The sequence below is a fragment of the Petromyzon marinus genome, chromosome 31 (genome assembly GCF_048934315.1).
Source record: "Petromyzon marinus isolate PM22_M1 ecotype Great Lakes invasive population chromosome 31, UKy_Petmar_22M1.pri1.0, whole genome shotgun sequence".
Classification (NCBI taxonomy): domain Eukaryota; kingdom Metazoa; phylum Chordata; class Hyperoartia; order Petromyzontiformes; family Petromyzontidae; genus Petromyzon; species Petromyzon marinus.
This window is the reverse complement of record NC_133697.1, coordinates 5,387,742-5,408,238: the sequence shown is the minus strand read 5'-3', so window position 1 is coordinate 5,408,238 and position 20,497 is coordinate 5,387,742. Positions and strand designations below refer to the sequence as shown.

The 20,497-nt window shown below is 40.6% G+C and overlaps 1 protein-coding gene across 2 annotated transcripts in view; it reads left to right on the top strand.

The window, feature by feature from the left end:
• Positions 1–5,240: 5,240 nt before the first annotated feature.
• Positions 5,241–20,497, top strand: part of CDIN1 (CDAN1 interacting nuclease 1) — a 30,434-nt gene continuing 15,177 nt past the window's right edge. The window contains exons 1-5 of one of the 2 annotated variants that reach the window (XM_032964294.2): positions 5,241–5,860; positions 10,509–10,554; positions 11,433–11,497; positions 12,426–12,486; positions 14,252–14,324. In XM_032964294.2, coding sequence (XP_032820185.1) covers positions 5,766–5,860; positions 10,509–10,554; positions 11,433–11,497; positions 12,426–12,486; positions 14,252–14,324 — 340 coding nt within the window. In that variant the 5' untranslated portion in view covers positions 5,241–5,765. The other variant, XM_032964295.2, reaches the window with a different exon arrangement.

Genomic DNA, 20,497 nt, shown 5'->3' with positions numbered 1-20,497 from the left:
AGGTACTAATGTTGAAGCTGAATCGACCTCGGGGTGCCCCACAACTGGTTCAGATATTCGCCACTGATGTTGGCCGCGAGCAGGAACCGAATTCGGGTCGCCGAGTTCGTAGCGCAGTGCGCTAACCACTGCGCCACCGCTCCCCACTCAATCTACAGAGAACACGGCACGCACATAAAAAAAACACATATATACACACGCCTGGGTGTGAATGTAGAGGTGGATGAACCCCAGGGCCCCTAGGTCCGACCCCTCGCCCCCCCCCCACCCTCCCGTGCGTCCTTGTGTAAACTCGGGGGGCCCCCTCTGTCCAAATCCTGCTGAGCTCATGAAAGAGATGAGCCCCAGGACAACTGTCATGATGCCACCCCTTTTTAGCAGCTACTGCTTTTGCCCGAACATGGATTGGTTTTGCATAAAAAAGGTCGGATTAATGGCTCTGCCCTGTAGTCCACTGGCAGCTGTCGTTTGAAATGCTAAACTTGGATTGCCATTGACAGCCCAACTTATCTCGCACAATCGTACTCTCAGTAATGCTTCTTAATTTTCGCTCTTGAAATATATTTTGCACGGGGAATGCATAAACGTCGCAAATTTCGAACATCTGCGTTGCATTTGATTCGTCGCCCTGTATCATACGGTCGCGGGTTGTCGTTAAGAGGATACATAATGTTTACATTATTTGGATCAGACGGTAATTTAAACGAGAGTTGTTGATGTTAGGCAATATAATTCCTGCGCCCACGGTGTACGAATTCCACACCTACGATTATATTCGCAAGGATTTATTTATGGCTGCGTCATTAAATCCCTGTACTGATTTGTTTACACAGGGCGCCATTCCTATCCGTGACGGACGATCGCGCGTTGAATGGATCCATCGTACCGAGGGCCTCGTCCAGATCCAGAGCCGTGCCAGACACGGTCCCCAGGTTGTGCTGCAACACAGACATCTGAAGCCTCTCTCTCTTAACAATGCATTTTCATGGGCTTCTAGCAGAAGCTTGGCTCCATTCTCCGAGCACTTTTTTGTCTGTTACATGCAATTGCTTTCCCTTGCAAATGTGTACATGTATAAAGCCCTTTGTCAATCTATTGTTGGATGAAAGCCTTCCCCCATGCCGTGCAGGTCCTGCGGGTTATTTGGACATACTTCACCACGCTGATCGGTGAGGGTTGCCGAAGGTGGGGGCGGAGGGCATAGACGTGGTAGTATAGTAAAATGGAAACTATGGTATAATTAGTTATCTGCACTACCCACTTTTGCCCATCACGTAGCTCCACAGCCTATAACATATGTTGTGCATGGTAATCGCCCATCCAATCACTATCTGGGTTCAATCCTGCTTAGTTTCAGAGATCTGATTAGATAGGACACTTTCTGAGTTTTCGGTCATAGCCAATTGGTGCCTTGGCAGGCACGTGTTGGCTCTGTTTATTTGTGTAGTGAAATGTTACGTATTTCCAAAAAAATCATTAATAGTAACCATATAGGGGCTTCACCCACTTTCTATCTCTATCGCTTTAACATCACACTCCATAGGCGGTAACTTGTTCGAATTGACATCGGTCATATATTCTGTCACAATCATCTTATATGCATTCATCGTCATTATCGGGCCACAATCTATATCCACCTGCTGAACGAAGGCCTCCGCAAGCCGCCACTCATCAGCCGCGGACTCGTGATGCCACAATCCATCTCACACGAATTAATTTCATCGCTCCCACCTCAGGAGCAGTCATCCTCTCAGATGTGCCCGCCCCTTTGGCTGCCACTCGTGTCGTCAGTCTCGAAGAGCTACCATCATCCCTTCTCAGCAACGTTGTCCTGCCCAAGGCCACTTAATTTCATTACCCGTACGTATTACATTCAAAAAAAAATGTTTAGTTTGCTATATGAAGCTTCGCCTTTCCTTTTTTTGCAAAGAAATGATCAAGTTTAATTCGTGTTTCCGACGTCATATTTACGTCAAAAGATAGCAAAAGTCAAATGTAACCACCTGTGTGATGGCATCGTTCGTTATTGTCCTCGTCTGCTTCGAATTAAAAAAAAAGTTCCTAACAAAGAAAATGTTCTTTGCGATATATTTATCACCGCATACATTATTCAAAAGTGTAATGCCTTTTAAATATATATTAGTATCGGATTAATATGTTTGGGTATTTGTATAAATAGTTACTAATTTTCCTCGCTGTAATAAATTAACTGCTTTAATATACTCGTATGAATATTTTACACTTTTTTAATCAGCTTTACATTTGCAGTTTTAATATTTTAATGGCAATAATGTCTACATGCCTGCTGACACATCACATTTTCCCGAATTTTTTTGCATTTCATTACCTGAGCCGTGCTGCTTTGCATGCACGCAGGAAAATCTGGTCCCAGTGCTGTGCCGTTTGCCAAGGACTCGTTTGTTTACGCGTAGGGATGACATTGCTGCCCGTTTATCAAAAGTGACAGCAGCCACCTGCCTGTGCTTGGCTCCTATGTTCTCCTAAAATTACTGTACGGTGTATTTACAGCAGTGTAGCTCGTCGATCGGCAGGTCGCGTGCAATGGAGTAAAGACGTCTGGCCAGCGAAGAAAAGTAGGCCAAATATTATAAACCAGTGGTCCTTAACCTGGGGTGCTCGCATCCCCTGGGGGTGCCAGATGCCCTTTATTGGGTGCGAGGCATGCCAGATTTTGTTAGAAGGTAAATAATCGAAAACACAAATTAAACGCGTTCACGTAAGTACAACTACGTTGTTTCATCAAACCTATGTATGTATTAACATTTCCATTTTTTTTACGATTGAGAAACTAAGGGGTGCAACTGCGGTAAAGATTAATAACTACTACTCTTAACGATCTATTTTTGATTTTACCAGGTAATGCTCAATGAGCTAGATAGCTCAACAAAGTGCCTTATCACGTGGACATGTATAGCAGCCAAATACTCTGAACGCAAGTTGATTATAAATGTGGAGGGAAAACCGGAGAACCCGGAGAAAAATCCACACAACCAAGGGGAAAACATGCAAACTCCAAATATACAGGCGTCAGGGTTGGGATCGAACCCACGACCTCCTGCATACCAGGCGAGGTAAGTAACATCTCCACCGTGGTGCCCACTCTCGAGGAAGCTCCCCGGTGCTTCTTCAATCGTAGGCACTTCTGCCAGCAGTAACATGATTAGGCAATTACAAGGCTGCACCATTACCTTACAACAGTGCGATGCTCAGCCGTGGTAATGTCCATACATGCTGTGCATTAGTTGTGGCTTGGCTGCGAGATGGCGAGAAGATGGCAATGCAGCGATGGATTCTCGAATCTATTAGTGTGGATCTTTGGGTGTTACATCTCATCATTTGGGAATTTTCCAGATACTCCATTGCAGTTTTCTCTCACAATTCCGCACAACAAATCGGCCAAGCATCCCAGTGCAGGCATTGAGACTCACTGAGGTTTTCTTGAATCAAGAACTTTATATATACAATATATATTTAACTTTGGAGTGTAGCCAATTTAAATTGCAGATACAATCGATGATTTTGTCATGAAATCATGGTCCTTTGTAATATTAACTCGATATCAGGAGTCACTTGATTTTTCAAGTGACCAAAAGCCTACTTATTTCTTGAACGAGTAAACACAGTACATTTATCATCTGTCCATCCGAGCGAGGACACTTCAAATGTTCTAATGGACTACAAAAATCCCTATATCAATTGCTCCAACCAATCGGCCCACTAATTACAATTTCCAGAACTGACGTTTAAACACATTTTGTCAACGAATTATTTAGAAAAAAACATTTTTTACATGAAAAATGTGACGTTATGCTGCAAGAGCAATGCACTTAATGTACAATAAAGTAACATGTGCATCGGATTATATGTCCATTATGTGTTTCCATGTGCACGTGTCTTTGTAGTCAAATTCCATTAAAGTAAATTTAGAACCCCTTAATCGACTGGTTTTCCAACTTGTTTCTTCACACGACTGTACATGGTATACTTACGTCAGATAATAGTTTGAAGGTGATGATTGTATTTTCTGACCCAGTTACACTGCATAAAAAAACACATTTTCTACAAAAACATACGGATTCTGCACATTATTAGGTATAACAATATGTACAAAATACAGTAATACATGCATGTTTGCTCTGATTATGGTTACGGTTCTATGCGTGGTTACGTAGATTAAAGTGGACGGTGTTTTTAATGTAAGAGGGGTGCACGTCTTGACGTTTCAAGCAACTGTCCTTGTACAGAAAAAAGCCATAGTTAAGGGCAAATGTGAGTTTCAAGCGTACACCTTAAGCACACACAGAGTAAACAATGTACTCTATCCTAGCTGGGTCTACATCTCTTATTTGTAATGCTTGGAATCGCACGTTAAGACAGAAAGATGCAACGATCAGTGAATACGTTCAAATTAGTAATCGTATTAACTGTTAAGTGGCCTTTCGCAGAACACGTCATGGTTTGAAAGCATTCATGTCAACCCCTTATCGGTGCCCCTACCTTATTAAAGACCAATTCAGACCTTATTGCTCACCCCGTGCCCGTATAAATCTCAACGTTCATCCTACAAAAAGTCCCATCACAAGGGAGAAACACAAATAGACGAAAACATGCTGTTGTCCGCCGGATGCACCTGGAAACTAAATTTCCCTGTACAAGAACACAGGGTAAATCTGTACGGGTTGACACGGTATGTGAAAGGGACGACTGCCAATGGCAGACACTGCTAATGGAATGGCGGCTAAAGGAGAGAACGACCAAAACCTCAACCACTGCAGAGATGGAGCGGCGAGGTTGCATTATAAATAGTTCATTGGCAGGTCCAAAAACGGGACTGTGGCATTGTATCACCCTGAATGGCTTGCGGCAGTGCTCGGATGCCTTAACCCAGCAGTGGATAGACCATGGCTGATGATGAGAACAAATGCACTCAGGGAAGTGAAAATCCGAAGAGTCACAATAAAATCTAAGCTTTTATTTATCCAAGTGGATGTATCGTCTCTGCTTCTAACACGAAGCGCAGCGACATTGCCAACACAGGTGTCAATAGGGGGGCGGGGCTGCGGTGGAGCCACCTACCGCCCCCTCCCCCCACCTCCCGGGCACTGCAGTCAAACGCGCGCTGATTGGCTTCCGCTCTTCGCACACACTGAGGGTCTCCACCCGAGTAGCCAATGGGAGAAAGCGTTGCTGCTCCCGCGCTTTTTTGCGAGCGCGCGCGTGTTTGTTTACCCCCCGCCCACCACCACCCCCGCCCCGGCCTCTCCATCCCCAGTTGCCGCAGAGCTGACGACGAGGCCTGAACCTCGGGTGGCGCGGCCGCTCTTTCTTCGTCTCTCCTTCTTTCTCGTCCTTTCCCCTCGCTGTCACCTCGTGGGAGGCGGGTAGAGAGAGAGAGTCGAGTGCGGCTGAGGAGACGGGCGGGTAGAGAGATCTTCACCCCGTCGTCGTCGTGAGGCGAGGCCCCCGGGGCACGCAGTTCCCCCCCCCCCCAGATGTCTGCTACCGCAGATATTTACCTCATAAAAGTATAAATATAACTGCTGCGCCTATGTAATTGTCATTGCGTATTGTTGATAAATCCATCCTACGATCCTGAACGCGTTCTGTCCGTAATGCGTGACGCGGGGCCAACTCGTGTTTGTATGCGGCGAGGGTTTTGCTTTCCCCGTAAAACTTAAAACAATGTGATACATTAAATAAACGAGTTAATGATAGTTAACACGTGTTAAAACGTTGCCAAAAAAATGAAACTTGCGGAATACAAAGAGATAGTTTCGTTCGTTGAGCCACTGCGACCGGTACGGCGATGTATTCAAGCGTTAATAGAGAAATTCCCAAGGTAAGATGACACGAAATAAATTATTATTTATAACTTTATTGTTGATATTGAAAATACTGTCGTTGGTGCGCAACTGCAGTTACTTACGCAGCATAATGCAATATTCAATGTTGCGGAGTATGATGTTGGATTTGGAGGCAGTATAAATATAAATGGTGTATTGCGTTTGCATTCATGCAGCAGTGGATTGACCAGGGCTTGAAATGCCGTTTCCAGCGGTTACGTGAATGATTGTTTTTCTCCTTGCCACTTTAAAGTAATCTAAGTAAGCAAACGTGGTGATCGGCAGGGGGCAGTGCAGCAGTCATTTGTTGTGCTGGGCTGCTATGTGCCCTCCCGCCTTCACCAAACGGCACTGACAAGTGTGGTGAAGTATGGTCAAATAACAGACACCACCCGCAAGTTCATGGATGAAGCCCCTCACCCAACAGGGGACTGCCAAAAAAAGGCATTACACGTGCAAGTGCGGAAAATTTTGCTTGTGTTTATAAGTAACTTTTTTTGAATTATATGCAGATAACACGTCTGTAAACAAACTATTGGTAATTTTGCAAAGTCACACTAATGTCGACCTTTTGAAACACTTTTCATCACAGCAGTTCACAGCTTCTACAGTACATACAACATGTTTAAATAGTGGAACACAGTTGACAAATAGCTAATAGATACTTGGTGGTGTGGTCCCTGGCTCAAACGTGCTTGAGAGGGGAAAAATACTTAATATTTCTGGTCAAGCAAGTTATATAGTACTCAAGTGACACCATTAACATCACTTACATTTCAATGTCTGTAGAAGCACTTCACTAGTTATGACTGCGGGCTTAACCACGACTTTAAATGATTCATTCACAAGTACATTAAATGAGAAATTCACAACCCGAGGAGTCACACTGTTAAGTACTCAACCACAAGATAAGAGTTACACTGAAACGCCTCTTGGTGGATTTGATATGGGGGGATCGATCCCGTTATCCCTGTTTATCTGCAACAAAATGATGCCATTACGCTATCCACGCTATTGTGGAATAAACACGCACAATTGGATTAATTTGCCACCACTTCCGGGTCACTTATCCGTGTGAAGGCTGGGGTAATATGAGGTTCGTGCTTCTGGCAGATCCCTCTGGGTGATTTATCCACGCAAAGACTCCGATAATAGGATGGGCTAGCTGAGTGTTCTGGGGCACTTTCAGCTCGGCACGCTTATATAATAGGATGCTTTTAGCGGATATATTCACGGACATAGATAAATGGAGTATCGGATAATAGGTGTATGAATAAGAGGAGTTTCATAGGCTTTTTTTGTTTAATTAGAAAATGAAATATTAGAATTACAGTGAGGGAAAAAAGTATTTGATCCCCTGCTGATTTTGTACGTTTGCCCACTGACAAATGATCAGTCTATAATTTTAATGGTAGGTTTATTTGAACAGTGAGAGACAGAATAACAAAAAAATCCAGAAAAACATGTCAAAAATGTTATAAATTGATTTGCATTTTAATGAGGGAAATAAGTATTTGATCCCCTCTCAATCAGAAAGATTTCTGGCTCCCAGGTATCTTTTATACAGGTAACGAGCTGAGATTAGGAGCACACTCTTAAAGGGAGTGCTCCTAATCTCAGCTTGTTACCTGTATAAAAGACACCTGTCCACAGAAGCAATCAATCAATCAGATTCCAAACTCTCCACCATTACCAAGACCTAAGAGCTCTCCAAGGATGTCAGGGACAAGATTGTAGACCTACACAAAGCTGGAATGGGCTACAAGACCATTGCCAAGCAGCTTGGTGAGAAGGTGACAACAGTTGGTGTGATTATTCGCAAATGGAAGAAACACAAAAGAACTGTCAATCTCCCTCGGCCTGGGGCTCCATGCAAGATCTCACCTCGTGGAGTTGCAATGATCATGAGAACGGTGAGGAATCAGCCCAGAACTACACGGGAGGATCTTGTCAATGATCTCAAGGCAGCTGGGACCATAGTCATCAAGAAAACAATTGGTAACACTACGCCGTGAAGGACTGAAATCCTGCAGCGCCCGCAAGGTCCCCCTGCTCAAGAAAGCACATAAATTCCCGTCTGAAGTTTGCCAATGAACATCTGAATGATTCAGAGGACGACTGGGTGAAAGTGTTGTGGTCAGATTAGACCAAAATGGAGCTCTTTGGCATTAACTCAACTCGCCGTGTTTGGAGGAGGAGAAATGCTGCCTATGACCCCAAGAACACCATCCCCACCGTCAAACATGGAGGTGGAAACATGCTTTGGGGGTGTCTTTCTGCTAAGGGGACAGGACAACTTCACCGCATCAAAGGGACAATGAACGGGGCCATGTACCGTCCAATCTTGGGTGAGAACCTCCTTCCCTCAGCCAGGGCATTGAAAATGGGTCGTGGATGGGTATTCCAGCATGACAATGACCCAAAACACATGGCCAAGGCAACAAAGGAGTGGCTCACGAAGAAGCACATTAAGGTTCTGGAGTGGCCTAGCCAGTCTCCAGACCTTAATTCCATAGAAAATCTGTGGAGGGAGCTGAAGGTTCAAGTTGCCAAACGTCAGCCTCGAAACCTTAATGACTTGGAGAAGATCTGCAAAGAGGAGTGGACAAAATCCCTCCTGAGATGTGTGCAAACCTGGTGGCCAACTACAAGAAACGTCTGACCTCTGTGATTGACAACAAGGGTTTTGCCACCAAGTACTAAGTCTTGTTTTGCAGAGGGGTCAAATACCTATTTCCCTCATTAATATGCAAATCAATTTATAAAAAATTTCCCATGCGTTTTTCTGGATTTTGTTGTTATTCTGTCTCTCACTGTTCAAATAAACCTTCCGTTAAAATTATAGACTGATCGTTTCTTTGTCAGTGGGCAAACGTACAAAATCAGCAAGGGATCAAATACTTTTTTCCCTCACTGTACGTTTCTAATATAATTTGAAACTATATTTTGATTTAAAGCTTTCGTGACTGCAGGGATTCATATTCTTGGTTCTTTCGGTAAAGTCACGTAGAAGGGAAACAAAATAATAAAAATATAAAAATAACATCACGACGTTTTGACTGCAACACAGGCAATCATCATCAGGTGTGAAAACCACAGCAAGAAAATGTTCTTGCTATAGCAAGAAAACCACAGCAAGAAAATTTTCTTGCTGTGGTTTTCACACCTGATGATGATTGCTTGTGTTGCAGCCGAAACGTGAGAATTTTATTGTTTTATAATTTTATTGTTTCCCTTCTACGTGACTTTACCGAAAGAACCAAGAATATAATATATTTATAGTTCCATATTTACATACAGTAGAGAGTTCCAATGGTTAGAGCCATACAATCTTGCTTAACGTGAGATAAACTGTTCAACCACGTTGAATAAACCATATGAGCTAAATTATATGTAAACATTTGCATATTAACGGTATATGTTTTTATTACTGGTGTAAAAGGGCCATAGTTGCTATGGTATTGTGGTCAGAGGGACAACGCCCTTGGAATACAGGGATCAGGCTGGCAGTGAAGGAGGACCCTGAGGCCGCCAAGGTCACCGTAAATTACCTGCAGTCTGTGTTGGGGCCTGAACTCTTGTGGAAATGGGTGCAGGGCCCCAGCCATCTGCCCTCAGTCAACCTGTCTTAATAAAGGGATGTTTTCAAGTTACATTTATTTACCCCTGATCAAAACACAGATCGGTTCTACACCCAACTTACAAGCGATATATATAAATAAAACATTTGCATTGTATTTTGAAATAGACCACGCAACAACAATATTTGCAAGCTGACATAAATGTGTTAGGGAGCATGTTGGGTTTTTATATTCAAGTGACTGTAATGTGTCTCTTGGGAATAGCAGTGGCCAGGATGAACACAGCCTAGGCTGTTAGAGCTGGGTCTGTTGCTCTGCCATGCGCTTTATATGCCTACACGGCGCCTCCCTTGGCTACACGCAGAAACCTTTTGCTTGCTTGCTCACCACCACTCATTCTCTCTTGAGGTCTCATCGCCAGCTGTACTCGGCGCCAATTATTCTGGAGAAAACGAGAGGTGCAAGCTCTCTGTGGGGATTGTGTGCCGTGAGCGAATACCTCCCCCAATGAATACTGCCAACAACAATAGGACATGGCTTTTTCTGTCGTGGGAGAACAGCCGTTACGGCATCTAGAGAATCCTGGAAAGGACATACAATCTAATGAGCATCGTGGCCGTTGAGTGGTGGCAGGAAACATATATGTTTTCAAGCGTATATATTAAAACAATTGATGTGAAACTACTAGTCAAAACGTAATCACAATTAATTTAATCAAATGAATGCAGTAATTTCATAATTTTTTACAATACGTTCCAATCTATCTTGAATCTAGACTTGAGTCAATATAACAAAAAAATATTAACATTGCTTATTTGCCTTATTGCATATTTCTAATTATACTTGATGGCAATGTTCAGAAAAGGAAGCAAGTATTTACTGCATCATGGCATTAGATTGGATGGACGATTGGGGAAAAATTAGTAAACCTTTAAATACTTAAAAATAAAGAAAACTGGCACAATATATGAGAATACCATATTTTAAATGCAGAACATGTTGTCATAATGGTATTTCCAGCAAAACCATTATTGCTGACTCTGCCCTTTGTGTTTTCTTGCAGCCATGCCCAGGCCACGCTATTGAGCATCTTCTCCCTGGAGTATCAGGTTGGAAGTTTTCTCCTTTTGTCAATCCTGACAGTTGTCTAATTGAATGATGAATGTCCCTGCGTCGGGGTGTAATTGAACCACCGGCTCCGTTCGATCGGTTCCATGCTGGCGGCATGGGCGTCCAGCATCCTCACGGGCAGCAGAAACCCTGGCCAGGCGCCCCTTCCGCTAGCCTGCCCGTTTTGGTGTGCCCATCTGCCCGGCTGCAGATGAGGCCTCGGCTTATTGGCAGCGACAGATAATGCATCACTCGCGGCCCCCATTATTATGCTAACATCCTGCGATTTCCCCGTGTCGGCCTAGTGTTGTGCAGTAACTGGCTGCCAACTTCCCCTGTCAGGGCGACTTTGTGCCACTGACAGGGATGATGATGAATGGCCAGGGCCACAGTGACAGAAGGCGGTATTACAAAGCAAATTGAGTCATTTATCATCCGGTGACAGGTATCAGTCAGGAGGCCGGGCCCGGAAGGAAAATTCGATTTAGATTGCGGTTTTAAAGGTATCTCTAGGCGTGCTCCTTGAGAGAATGTCAATGAAGAAGCTAAATTAAAGATTACGGAACGTTACACAGGGAAAGAGCCGCAGTTATAAAAATCGTTAACTGTGCTGATGCATTTGCCATGGTTTATGGTCCCAATTGTCCGCGTCACTTTCATACAAAAATGTACTGTGGTACGCTAGAGATATTTCAAAAATAAAATTATATGGAACTCATGAATTTCATAATGCCTCACATTATGACATTGTACAAGAAATGTTCTCACTGTACAGATTTCATTTTGGCCCAAGGATATAATGCCTTAGAAAATAGACTTCAATGATGCTACTGTTAAGTCTGTTAACCATCTATTTTTTATATCAAAATCAATACAGAAGCGTATGAAGAAATCCTATGCACGACACCATATGCCGGAGGTCATGGAGTATTACTATCAAAGGTATGACCTTGCAGACTCACTAGAGGGTACCGGAGTGCTATTGGCCCTCCCAGACCCTGCCTGAAATAACCCTCGGTATGATCACAGCTGGGGCTTTCCCTTATAATGGGTTTGCTGCTGCAATATAACCTACGCCGATCATATTTTATTTCTTCCCATAAAAGCTTCGGTATTGATCCAGCTGTTAAATAGGTCGAATTTTCTATCAAATAACTGCTTCTTATAAGTTATGTGGTTTGGATGTTGTTCTGCTCGTTTTCATTCATTTCTGCTGTTCTTGATCATATCGATTAACCCTTTTCCTACTAATGTGTTCTTTTTTCTCTTAACCTTTTAGCACCGAATAAATCAAGGATTTTTTCTTCTTTTTTACCTGAAGTGATTGATCCTTTTCTGTTCAAAATTTCAAAGACTCAGGAGGCTCTGAAGCTGTCACATAAAGTCACTTTCGTGGATACTCAGGAGTGGGGTTCTTCCCTATCAATGTGCCCATAACAAGCGCATGGGATTTATATTCAGTGGAACGCACTGAAATGTAATAGCACCCAGGGCTGAGATAAAGGCTGGGATCTGATAAATTGTGGTGCCACCTCAGGAGCCAGGGAAGGCAAGTCATGTTACAGTGACCCGCCAGGGAAAACAGTGAGAGCCGATGATTTCATCCTGATGGAAACCCTGCTGCTGCTATCCTGCAGTCTGACCTTCAGGGCTTGTGCGACGTACCGGATGTACAGTGTGATCAGTAGTGCGGATACTCACATCGCCCCGCTGCTAACCTTCAACTAAAGTTTTCAAGTCCATATTTTGCCTTGTTAAAATATATCTTTGAATAGGTAAAAGATGCATGTTAAAAAAGCACATCTCCGCGATGTATTTTGCTCCAAATGTATGGGTTTGTAACATGTTTCTGTTTTCTAATTGTTTACAGGTACAAGAGTGGAGTCGAAAAGCAGCCATTGGCTGCTGTTATTGTGGATCTGGCAAATGAGGTAAAATAATTTTCCTACAATAGCAGTTTGATTTAAAGCCTACACGAGAAGTGTTAGAGCATTTACTGAGAATCTGATGTCCATGCAATATTTTCATTATTTTAATACAATTGCACGATTTGTTTTTAAGCAGATGATTAACAATTTGGTACAATAATCTAACCCTTGTAATTGTTATTCGTCATGATCATTGGTATTAAAAATGCACTTGGATTTAACGTTGTCAACAACTCTGTAAACAGTGTGCTAAACACTGCAAAATAACATATGGTCAACATGAATCAAACATTTTCTGACTGGAAAACATGCATTTAAACAAAATGCAGTAATTGCATTACTTTATATTGTTCATGTTCACAGCACCAGGCACAGACCAGTTTTTTGGGGGCATGCTGACATAAGCATCATGTCATAGAAACCTTACATTGGAAGATTCTCGAGCTACTATTGACGGTTAACGTATGATATATTCACGTTACTTTACTCGTGCTTAAAAATATCCATTTTCTGCTTGTAATATGCTTCTTAATACTATCGCTTGGTAATAATGCAACCCTTGACTTAGCCCAAGAGACACAAAATAAATATTAAATCTCTCATTGTTTAATAACAGATGACATCTCGTGTTTTACAGTGTGTCAGTTCTGATGGGTTTTATCGTTGTGTTGAAATCGCTGAATATATATGCATATCTATAATGCATTCAAATATAACCCTGTGAAATTACATTGTCACCTGTAAAGTTTTTGAAATTGATATAGGAGGCTATTTAAATTGATTTACGCTGTAATATTACGTACCTCATGAGCTCAGTATCATAACATTTCATAATTAAAAATGTTTAACAGTCATATTAAAATCGAATACTGTGTTGATAGTTCATATGTATTATTTCAGTGAGCAGTTTGTCAAAAAAATAACATATGAGCAAGCACAAGTAGCTTGACACAAGAATCAGAAAACAGAGTACATGGTGGAAATTAAAATTCCCTGGGCATATCATGCACACGATCGTTTTCCATAAGCCTTGCCCTAAGTGCAGAGAGCGCTGTAAGTAAAAATCCAGGAAGCACGGCGGTGTCAGCGGGGTCTCTAGCTGCGTACGCCCAGGCGAGACAGGGACATTAACTCGCAGGGCCTCATGAAAAATTAATGAGACAGGATGAAAACAGGGAGGTAAACTCAGCGATATTTTGAAACATGCAAGGGCTTGCCTATTGCCTGGCTCGAGAGAATGGCAAAAGGAAGCGGGCTTTAGTTTCCCTCCTGTGTTCGAACAAAGAATACACAGTTGATGCTGTGGTAGTGCAGTTTTCTTTGCAGTAGATCAGTTGTTTCGAAGACAATTGTTTTTTAATGCACAAACAAAATGCTCACTCTGGATTTTAATATAATTCACTTATATGTATGCATGTAATCACTTATCATTTAGGAAGGTAGAATATAGGTTTCACTACAGGTTTATCAGAGATTTACCACTGTTTTGCAAAGCATCTATGCATTTGAACAGTTATTTCAAGCTTTTTTCCATTAAAAAAATAAATGCAATTGAGGATGACTTAAAGAAGCTACTAAAAAACGACAATTTTAAAAACTCTTATTCCATTACTTTTTTCATAATGAAGCCCATTATATATTTCATAAGATTCTTCCGATTTCTGCATAGATGAGTGAGGTGAGTAATTTCCCAAATTTAAGTATTACATATGTTTGGAAAGATTGCTGATGACAACATTGGAACCTCAAATATACTTTTCTTTTTCAGGTTGATTTCTCCCCAGCCTTGATGGCCCGGATTATTTTGGAAATGTTTATTATCTCCACCAAAGGAGAAGCAGGTGAGTACACGAATGTGTTATCTGGGGTATGGAGTACAACTTTACAAGTCTGTTTTATCTTTAATAGAGCTGCAACTTATTTTTATTTACGAAAAAAATGTCCATCCGGACACTTCCCATGTTGTCAAGAACATTATGGACCCCTATACTGATGAATTAGAAACTTAACACATCTCAAGCGCTGTCTTCCGGACAGTTCTGTTTCTTCACCTGAGGAAGGCTACTTGTGTTGTGGCCGAAACGTCGTGATAATTTTATTCTGTTATTATTTTTATTATTTTATCTCCATTCTACATGACTTTACCGAAAGAACCCAGAAGATTAACACATAGCTTAGCAGTACCAATATTTTGCAGCAAATACTTCAACAAGAAATTGTGCTATCATTTATATTTGTATGAGTAGAACACAAGTGTGGGTGTGAGTATGCGCACAACATGTGTCTGTAAGTGCATTTATGTTTTTCCTTGGACACATTTTTTGCACATTTGAATTTCCCAACAAAATTGGGGCTCCCTTAATAGACTGCCTTTCTAGCTTGGTTTTTGGTATCTTTTATAAGTATAATACATTTATAAAAAAAAAAGAACATCCTGCAACTAATGTTATATTCTTGGTGTCATGAAAAAGCCATACATCACTTTCATGTTAAGTATTTCTCGAATTTTGAATACAAATTGGTATTTCACGTGAAAGGTCATAAGAGGTAGACACAATACAAGCAAACACGATTCCACATTTCCACATTCACCAGGAAAAAAAAGTCAGCCGTTATCTGATTTTATTTTGTTCCATAAACAGTAGGTCAAGAAAAAAATCTCATGATATGTATTTGTTTTTCAGATGAAAAACATCTTTGGAAATATCCTATTTATCTTGCACTGTTGCACGTTGATGACCAAAGTTCACAATGCTGACCGTTTTTTCTTTATTTTGCATAAGGACTAGGTTAAACCACCTACTGAAAAGCATATTGTATAAGCCTATTTTTTTATGAGCCACATTCTAGAATATAAGTAACAAAAATGAATATAATTTTATTGCTGACCAATCCGCTCTGGGTCTTATTTGCTTATCGTTGATAATACATCCTTGATTGTTCACATCTTTAATGATTGTGAGCATAATAAATAGTGACTTAAAATTAGACAGAGATGTTGAAGGTTTTTTTCTTGACTACAGATGTTAACAATAAAGATTTTAAAATGTAGTATGACCAGCTTTTCAGTTAGATCCTGAGCCATGTAATTTTTGTCAAAAGCAAAAAGTTGAAGTGTTGCCTTATTATTTTTTTATACATTTGAAGGTTTTTGGCAATGATGAGTAAAGTGCTTTTTCACAACCAAGCCCGGTTTGTAAATCTCATTTTCCATTTCTATTATGTTTTAGTTCGTTTACATAAAATGTGCTTGATCAACTTATATTTTATTTAGTTTACCTGCGGTGCACACAAATTGTCTTGCGACTAATCGGCTTTGACACTTTATGAGGAAATTACATGAGATCAGCATGTTGCTACTTCAATTTAATCATGAAGAAGATTAAAATAGTTGTCTGTTGTGCTCAGTTTCCTGGCTTATAGTGTCATTTGTCATAGTCAACCTTCAAATTATATCATAGAGAAGGTGTGCGTACATGTGTCAAAATAACGTTTATGTGCAATATCCTGTAGAGAGAAAGATGGTCTAGTTTGAGAATCATATATATATTTTTAATGAATAAGTGATGTTATAATTGTTACGAGTATTCATATTAGCAATAGCAAATAATATCAATAGCACCCTGTATTTATGTGCACACGGTATTTGCATGTATTTTACACTTTAATATGTAAACTTACTCATGTAGTTGTGATTTCATAATACATTCATTGCCTTATGATTAAACTATACTGTGCTGTTTTTGAACATGCAATTATTATTTTGTTTCTGCTTCTATAGTGAATAGGTAACAAATGCACCCACCCATTGAAAATAAAATTCAATCCACACAGCTCTGCTGTGAAATCATGAAATTTTCCTCTGGATATTGGAGTTGTGTAATGTGTTTCCATTATGAAACAAAGATGAGATAATTGTATTCCATGGCAATTAGCAAAAGAGGGCCGCTCAGCAATATTGGCAGAAGCATCCATCACCTCTCTCCCTAGTTACAATTATTTCATCCTCGCTAGCCTAAATAGATCGATACTGTCTCGCCCGGAAGGGAAATTATCGCCTGGTTTAATAATCCAGGATGTGTGCACCGTGCCGGTCATTTTAATTTTCATTAATGTTGGGATGGGGACTTGGAGCTATAGCTGTTGCTTTGGGATTGTGCCCACTGACAACCTGCTGATGTGTTGCTTGCTATAAAATGCTGACACGCAAACATTGCAAGAGAAGCTGATTGCATTGTGACTTTGCGTTTGCTTTGCTTTGTTTTACTCATTAGAAAACTCAATACTTTGTTTGTGGTTTGTTGAAGCAATTTCTGTTCATTCATGTCCACCGAGAATATAACAGAAAAATCCTAAACAGTAACCTTTAGGTAAACATTGGCTTCTCTGTACCATATTAATATTTACTGCACCATTTATTTAACATCCACTTTCCCAGAAGGTGTGGATAGCTGCCTTTTGTGTGTAATTGTGAACATTGTAAATTGCAGTTCGGCAAATTTGACAACTCTAAAATATACTGGTTTGCATTGCTTGAAGCTTTTTAATGGTATACAACCTTTACAACCTTGACTATTGGTATTGCAAACACTGACTGAGCAAATTACTATACAATATCAATAAACGTGATAGATTATGAAGTAAATCCTTTCGTAAGTGAGTAAAACGTGGTTGGTTGAAAATGATGGAATAATTCTAACACATTTGATCTTGTGGTATTGCCAAAGAACCCAGCGGCTGTCAGAAATAGCAGATGGGAAGGAGATTGAGGTGGCAGTTGCTAAATGTTTCTTTATAAATAATCGAGATTTGAGTCGGCAGCCGCGTTGGCTGGTGAAGGACAAATTAAACCAGAGTCGATTTGGGAATCTAATGAGGGCTGCTGCAGGTAGACAGATAGCGGGACTGTCTCCTGATATTTGAACATCCCATTTATCACGTAGGGTTCCATCAATACTAGACCCATCCACTTTATGTAAATGTCCCCTAATATTCTCTAACCTGCATGCCCTGAGATTCATCATAAAGGCTCCCAATCAACACACACCATTATGTCTGAAAGGTGTGATGGATGAGCAGTTTTGTGGTTCAGCGCCCGTGTGAGAAAGGACCATGCGTATCCTTTAATTAATAAACAAGTTGAAAAATTTCATCGGCGTCACCGGTAATGGAGGTTCTCATTTGTTACTGCTTCCTAAATTACCTACAAGAACGCTTGCAAAAAAATGTAAAAAACCATCCAGCACATAGAGTAGAATATGCATGCATAAAAAAGTAATAACTACAGTAATTTATTATTCTGGCATTATGGAATTCTAGATTGTGTCCATTTTTTTAAAAGAAGATTAAGTATTGTAACCTTGTAGTTGAACAAATTAAAAATGCAATGGTACCTGCATTTCAAATTTGACCTCGGACTGAAAATACTGGTCGTGGTAGCCAACAATACAGATTTGAGCCTTTTCATTGCAAGAAATTATATATATAAGAGAAAAATAAATATTTCTGAATAGATAACAGGAGCGGTGGTTGTGCTTTGTGGATGCTGTTAGTCCCTACTGCGGGCCACCTTTGAGTCTGCGGTCATAAATGCGCGCTCTTTGCTTGTAAAATGACTTTCAGCATTTTTATTATCCATCGCATCAATTGTGATGCTTTGTTAGATACTGAAATTCCATTTTTATTATTTATGTTGGCCTGCACTATGCAATTTTGCTTGAACTCCTTCCTTCCATATGTTCGGCTTAACCTGCAAAAAAAGTGCAAAATATTTAAAAGAAAGCATTTTCCCCTCAAACAAAACATGATAAATTGTCTAGTAAAAAATGAACAGGGCTGCACTGTGCCGATAAAAGGTGGCGGCGGCGAAAAAGAAAAGGAAGACAAATGAGTGGGCGACAGCCCCTCACCGCTTGGAAGCTGGGACGTCAGATTAGCTGAGAGTTTATGAGACCGCGCGCGCGGGCCAGACAATCATACCGTTCAAAGCAAGCATTATCCTCTGCCTCACCTCGTAAATGAGATTTTTAAAGCTAAAAACTGCACGCCGGCTTAACGGCACATTTCATTGGTCAAAGTGACCCAGAACGATTTCTGCTCTTTTTATTGCAAGCCAGCTCTTTTCACCAAACTGCGTAGCTTTCTACTGATGATAAGTTACCTATTTCAACGTGCTTGATTTATTAGTTGTGTACAGCTGTTGCCTAGACTTGGAGTGCAAAAGCTTGCAATGTCAGCTGCAAGGTCAGACTTTTACTCTCTTAAAAAAAAAGCCTTGGGCCCTTATCCTCGCCATCATGAGAATGACTATAAAGGGGTTTTTTTTGGATTGGCATTGCATTTTTTTCATGGTGAATCAGCTATGTTACCGGCTTCCAGTTTTTAGCTGCTCACAAAAATGCCTCATATTTTTGACTTTTTTGCCTTCTGGGATGTTTACCCCACACAGCTATTTTACGAAAGCATTCCAAAATCTATACAACTACCATTAGGGTGAGGGGGTGGGGTGGGGGAAATCAATCAAAACGCCATTAGAGTGAAAAAGTCGGTAATATTACCAGCCCGGCAAGGCTCTTTGATTTTCCTTCAACACGGTGTAAAAAAGTGCAATGTTGACTTTGTTAAGGGAAATGAGCGTTGTAGGCCAGCAATTTGTCTCCCAGCTTCATAAGCTCAGCTGCTTGATATCTTCTCGCGTATTGATTCCCCATTATCATTTGTCACGCGCTGTTCTTGCTCTGGCTGCCCTAAGCACCGCCTTAATGTGAGGCCGTCTGGGCGGAATTGCACAATTGTAAGGCTCCACAGATGCCATTGAGGTTATTACGGAGAAAACTGCAAGCCAAACGGCACAATCATAGCCCCATCCCATCCGATAGCTGTACAGTATAATGCAGTGTAATGCTTTTCTTTCTTTAGCATGTTTTTTTTTCTTCTCACTTGATTTTGGATAGACTTCAACGACATTGTTAACACTAGCTTTTAGTCTGATGGGTTTACATCATTAGGCAGCATGTGATCTATCTGCAGATTGTCAAGAGGGAGAGAGGTGTAATTGTTTATGGCACCTTAATTGTTGGATAAATAAAGTGGCCATAAAGCTATATTTTGTTGGTGCCATGGGTGTGCTGTGCTATGAATTCAGGGTGTGTGAATTAATGGGCTTACTGTTATCCCTGCAGCATAATTAACCTCAGTCGACTAACTTCAGCATCAAATATTTGCATGGTAAATTCGGAATACATTACTCATGTTTTTTTGTGTAAATATACATTTGTTTCATGATCACGTCCAAATTATAATTGCCTGTTTTAGTATAATTTTAAAGGATCTTAAAACGTGGTTTATTTGTTTTAATTATTACCGTTTCTAATTATGTTCCTAATAATTTTACATAATTTTGTGTATTTTTTATTTAGTATCTCGATATTTTTTTTATATCTCCTCTTCCTCAAAATGTCCTTTGTGGTTTTCGATTCGTTTTTTCTCTGTTTGCTTTTTTATATTTCCCCCTACTTTCAGTGCATAATCAATTACTCTGCTAGTTATTGCTTTATTCATGATGGTGACATCTATTTCATGATTTTTATTCTCTTGACATTTGAATCTGTTGCATAGTGTTTGACCTAGATTTTTATATTTTACATCCTGTTTTTGTCTAATATTATATTTTCCCTCCTTGGCGATGATGAAGTGCAACTTTTTTTGTGCCAGCCCGTGATCGCTTCCTGTGTTGAATTTGTTCACGGCGGAGATATATTTTTCATCTGGCATTTGTCTGTTAGAATCAAGTCAATCATGTTCTCTGAATTATTTCATAGATTCTTTTTTGAAAAAAAATCATTTTCAAACATTTACTGGCTGCAATCAAATGTTCACCTCTTATTCTTCACTGCAATGCCAAGCTTACAATTATCATCTCACCTTTGCACATTTTGCATACTTTAACTTGTTGTGGGTGGAAATACTTAATGCTAGAGCCTTTTGAAATGAGAAAGACATTTACCTAAACACT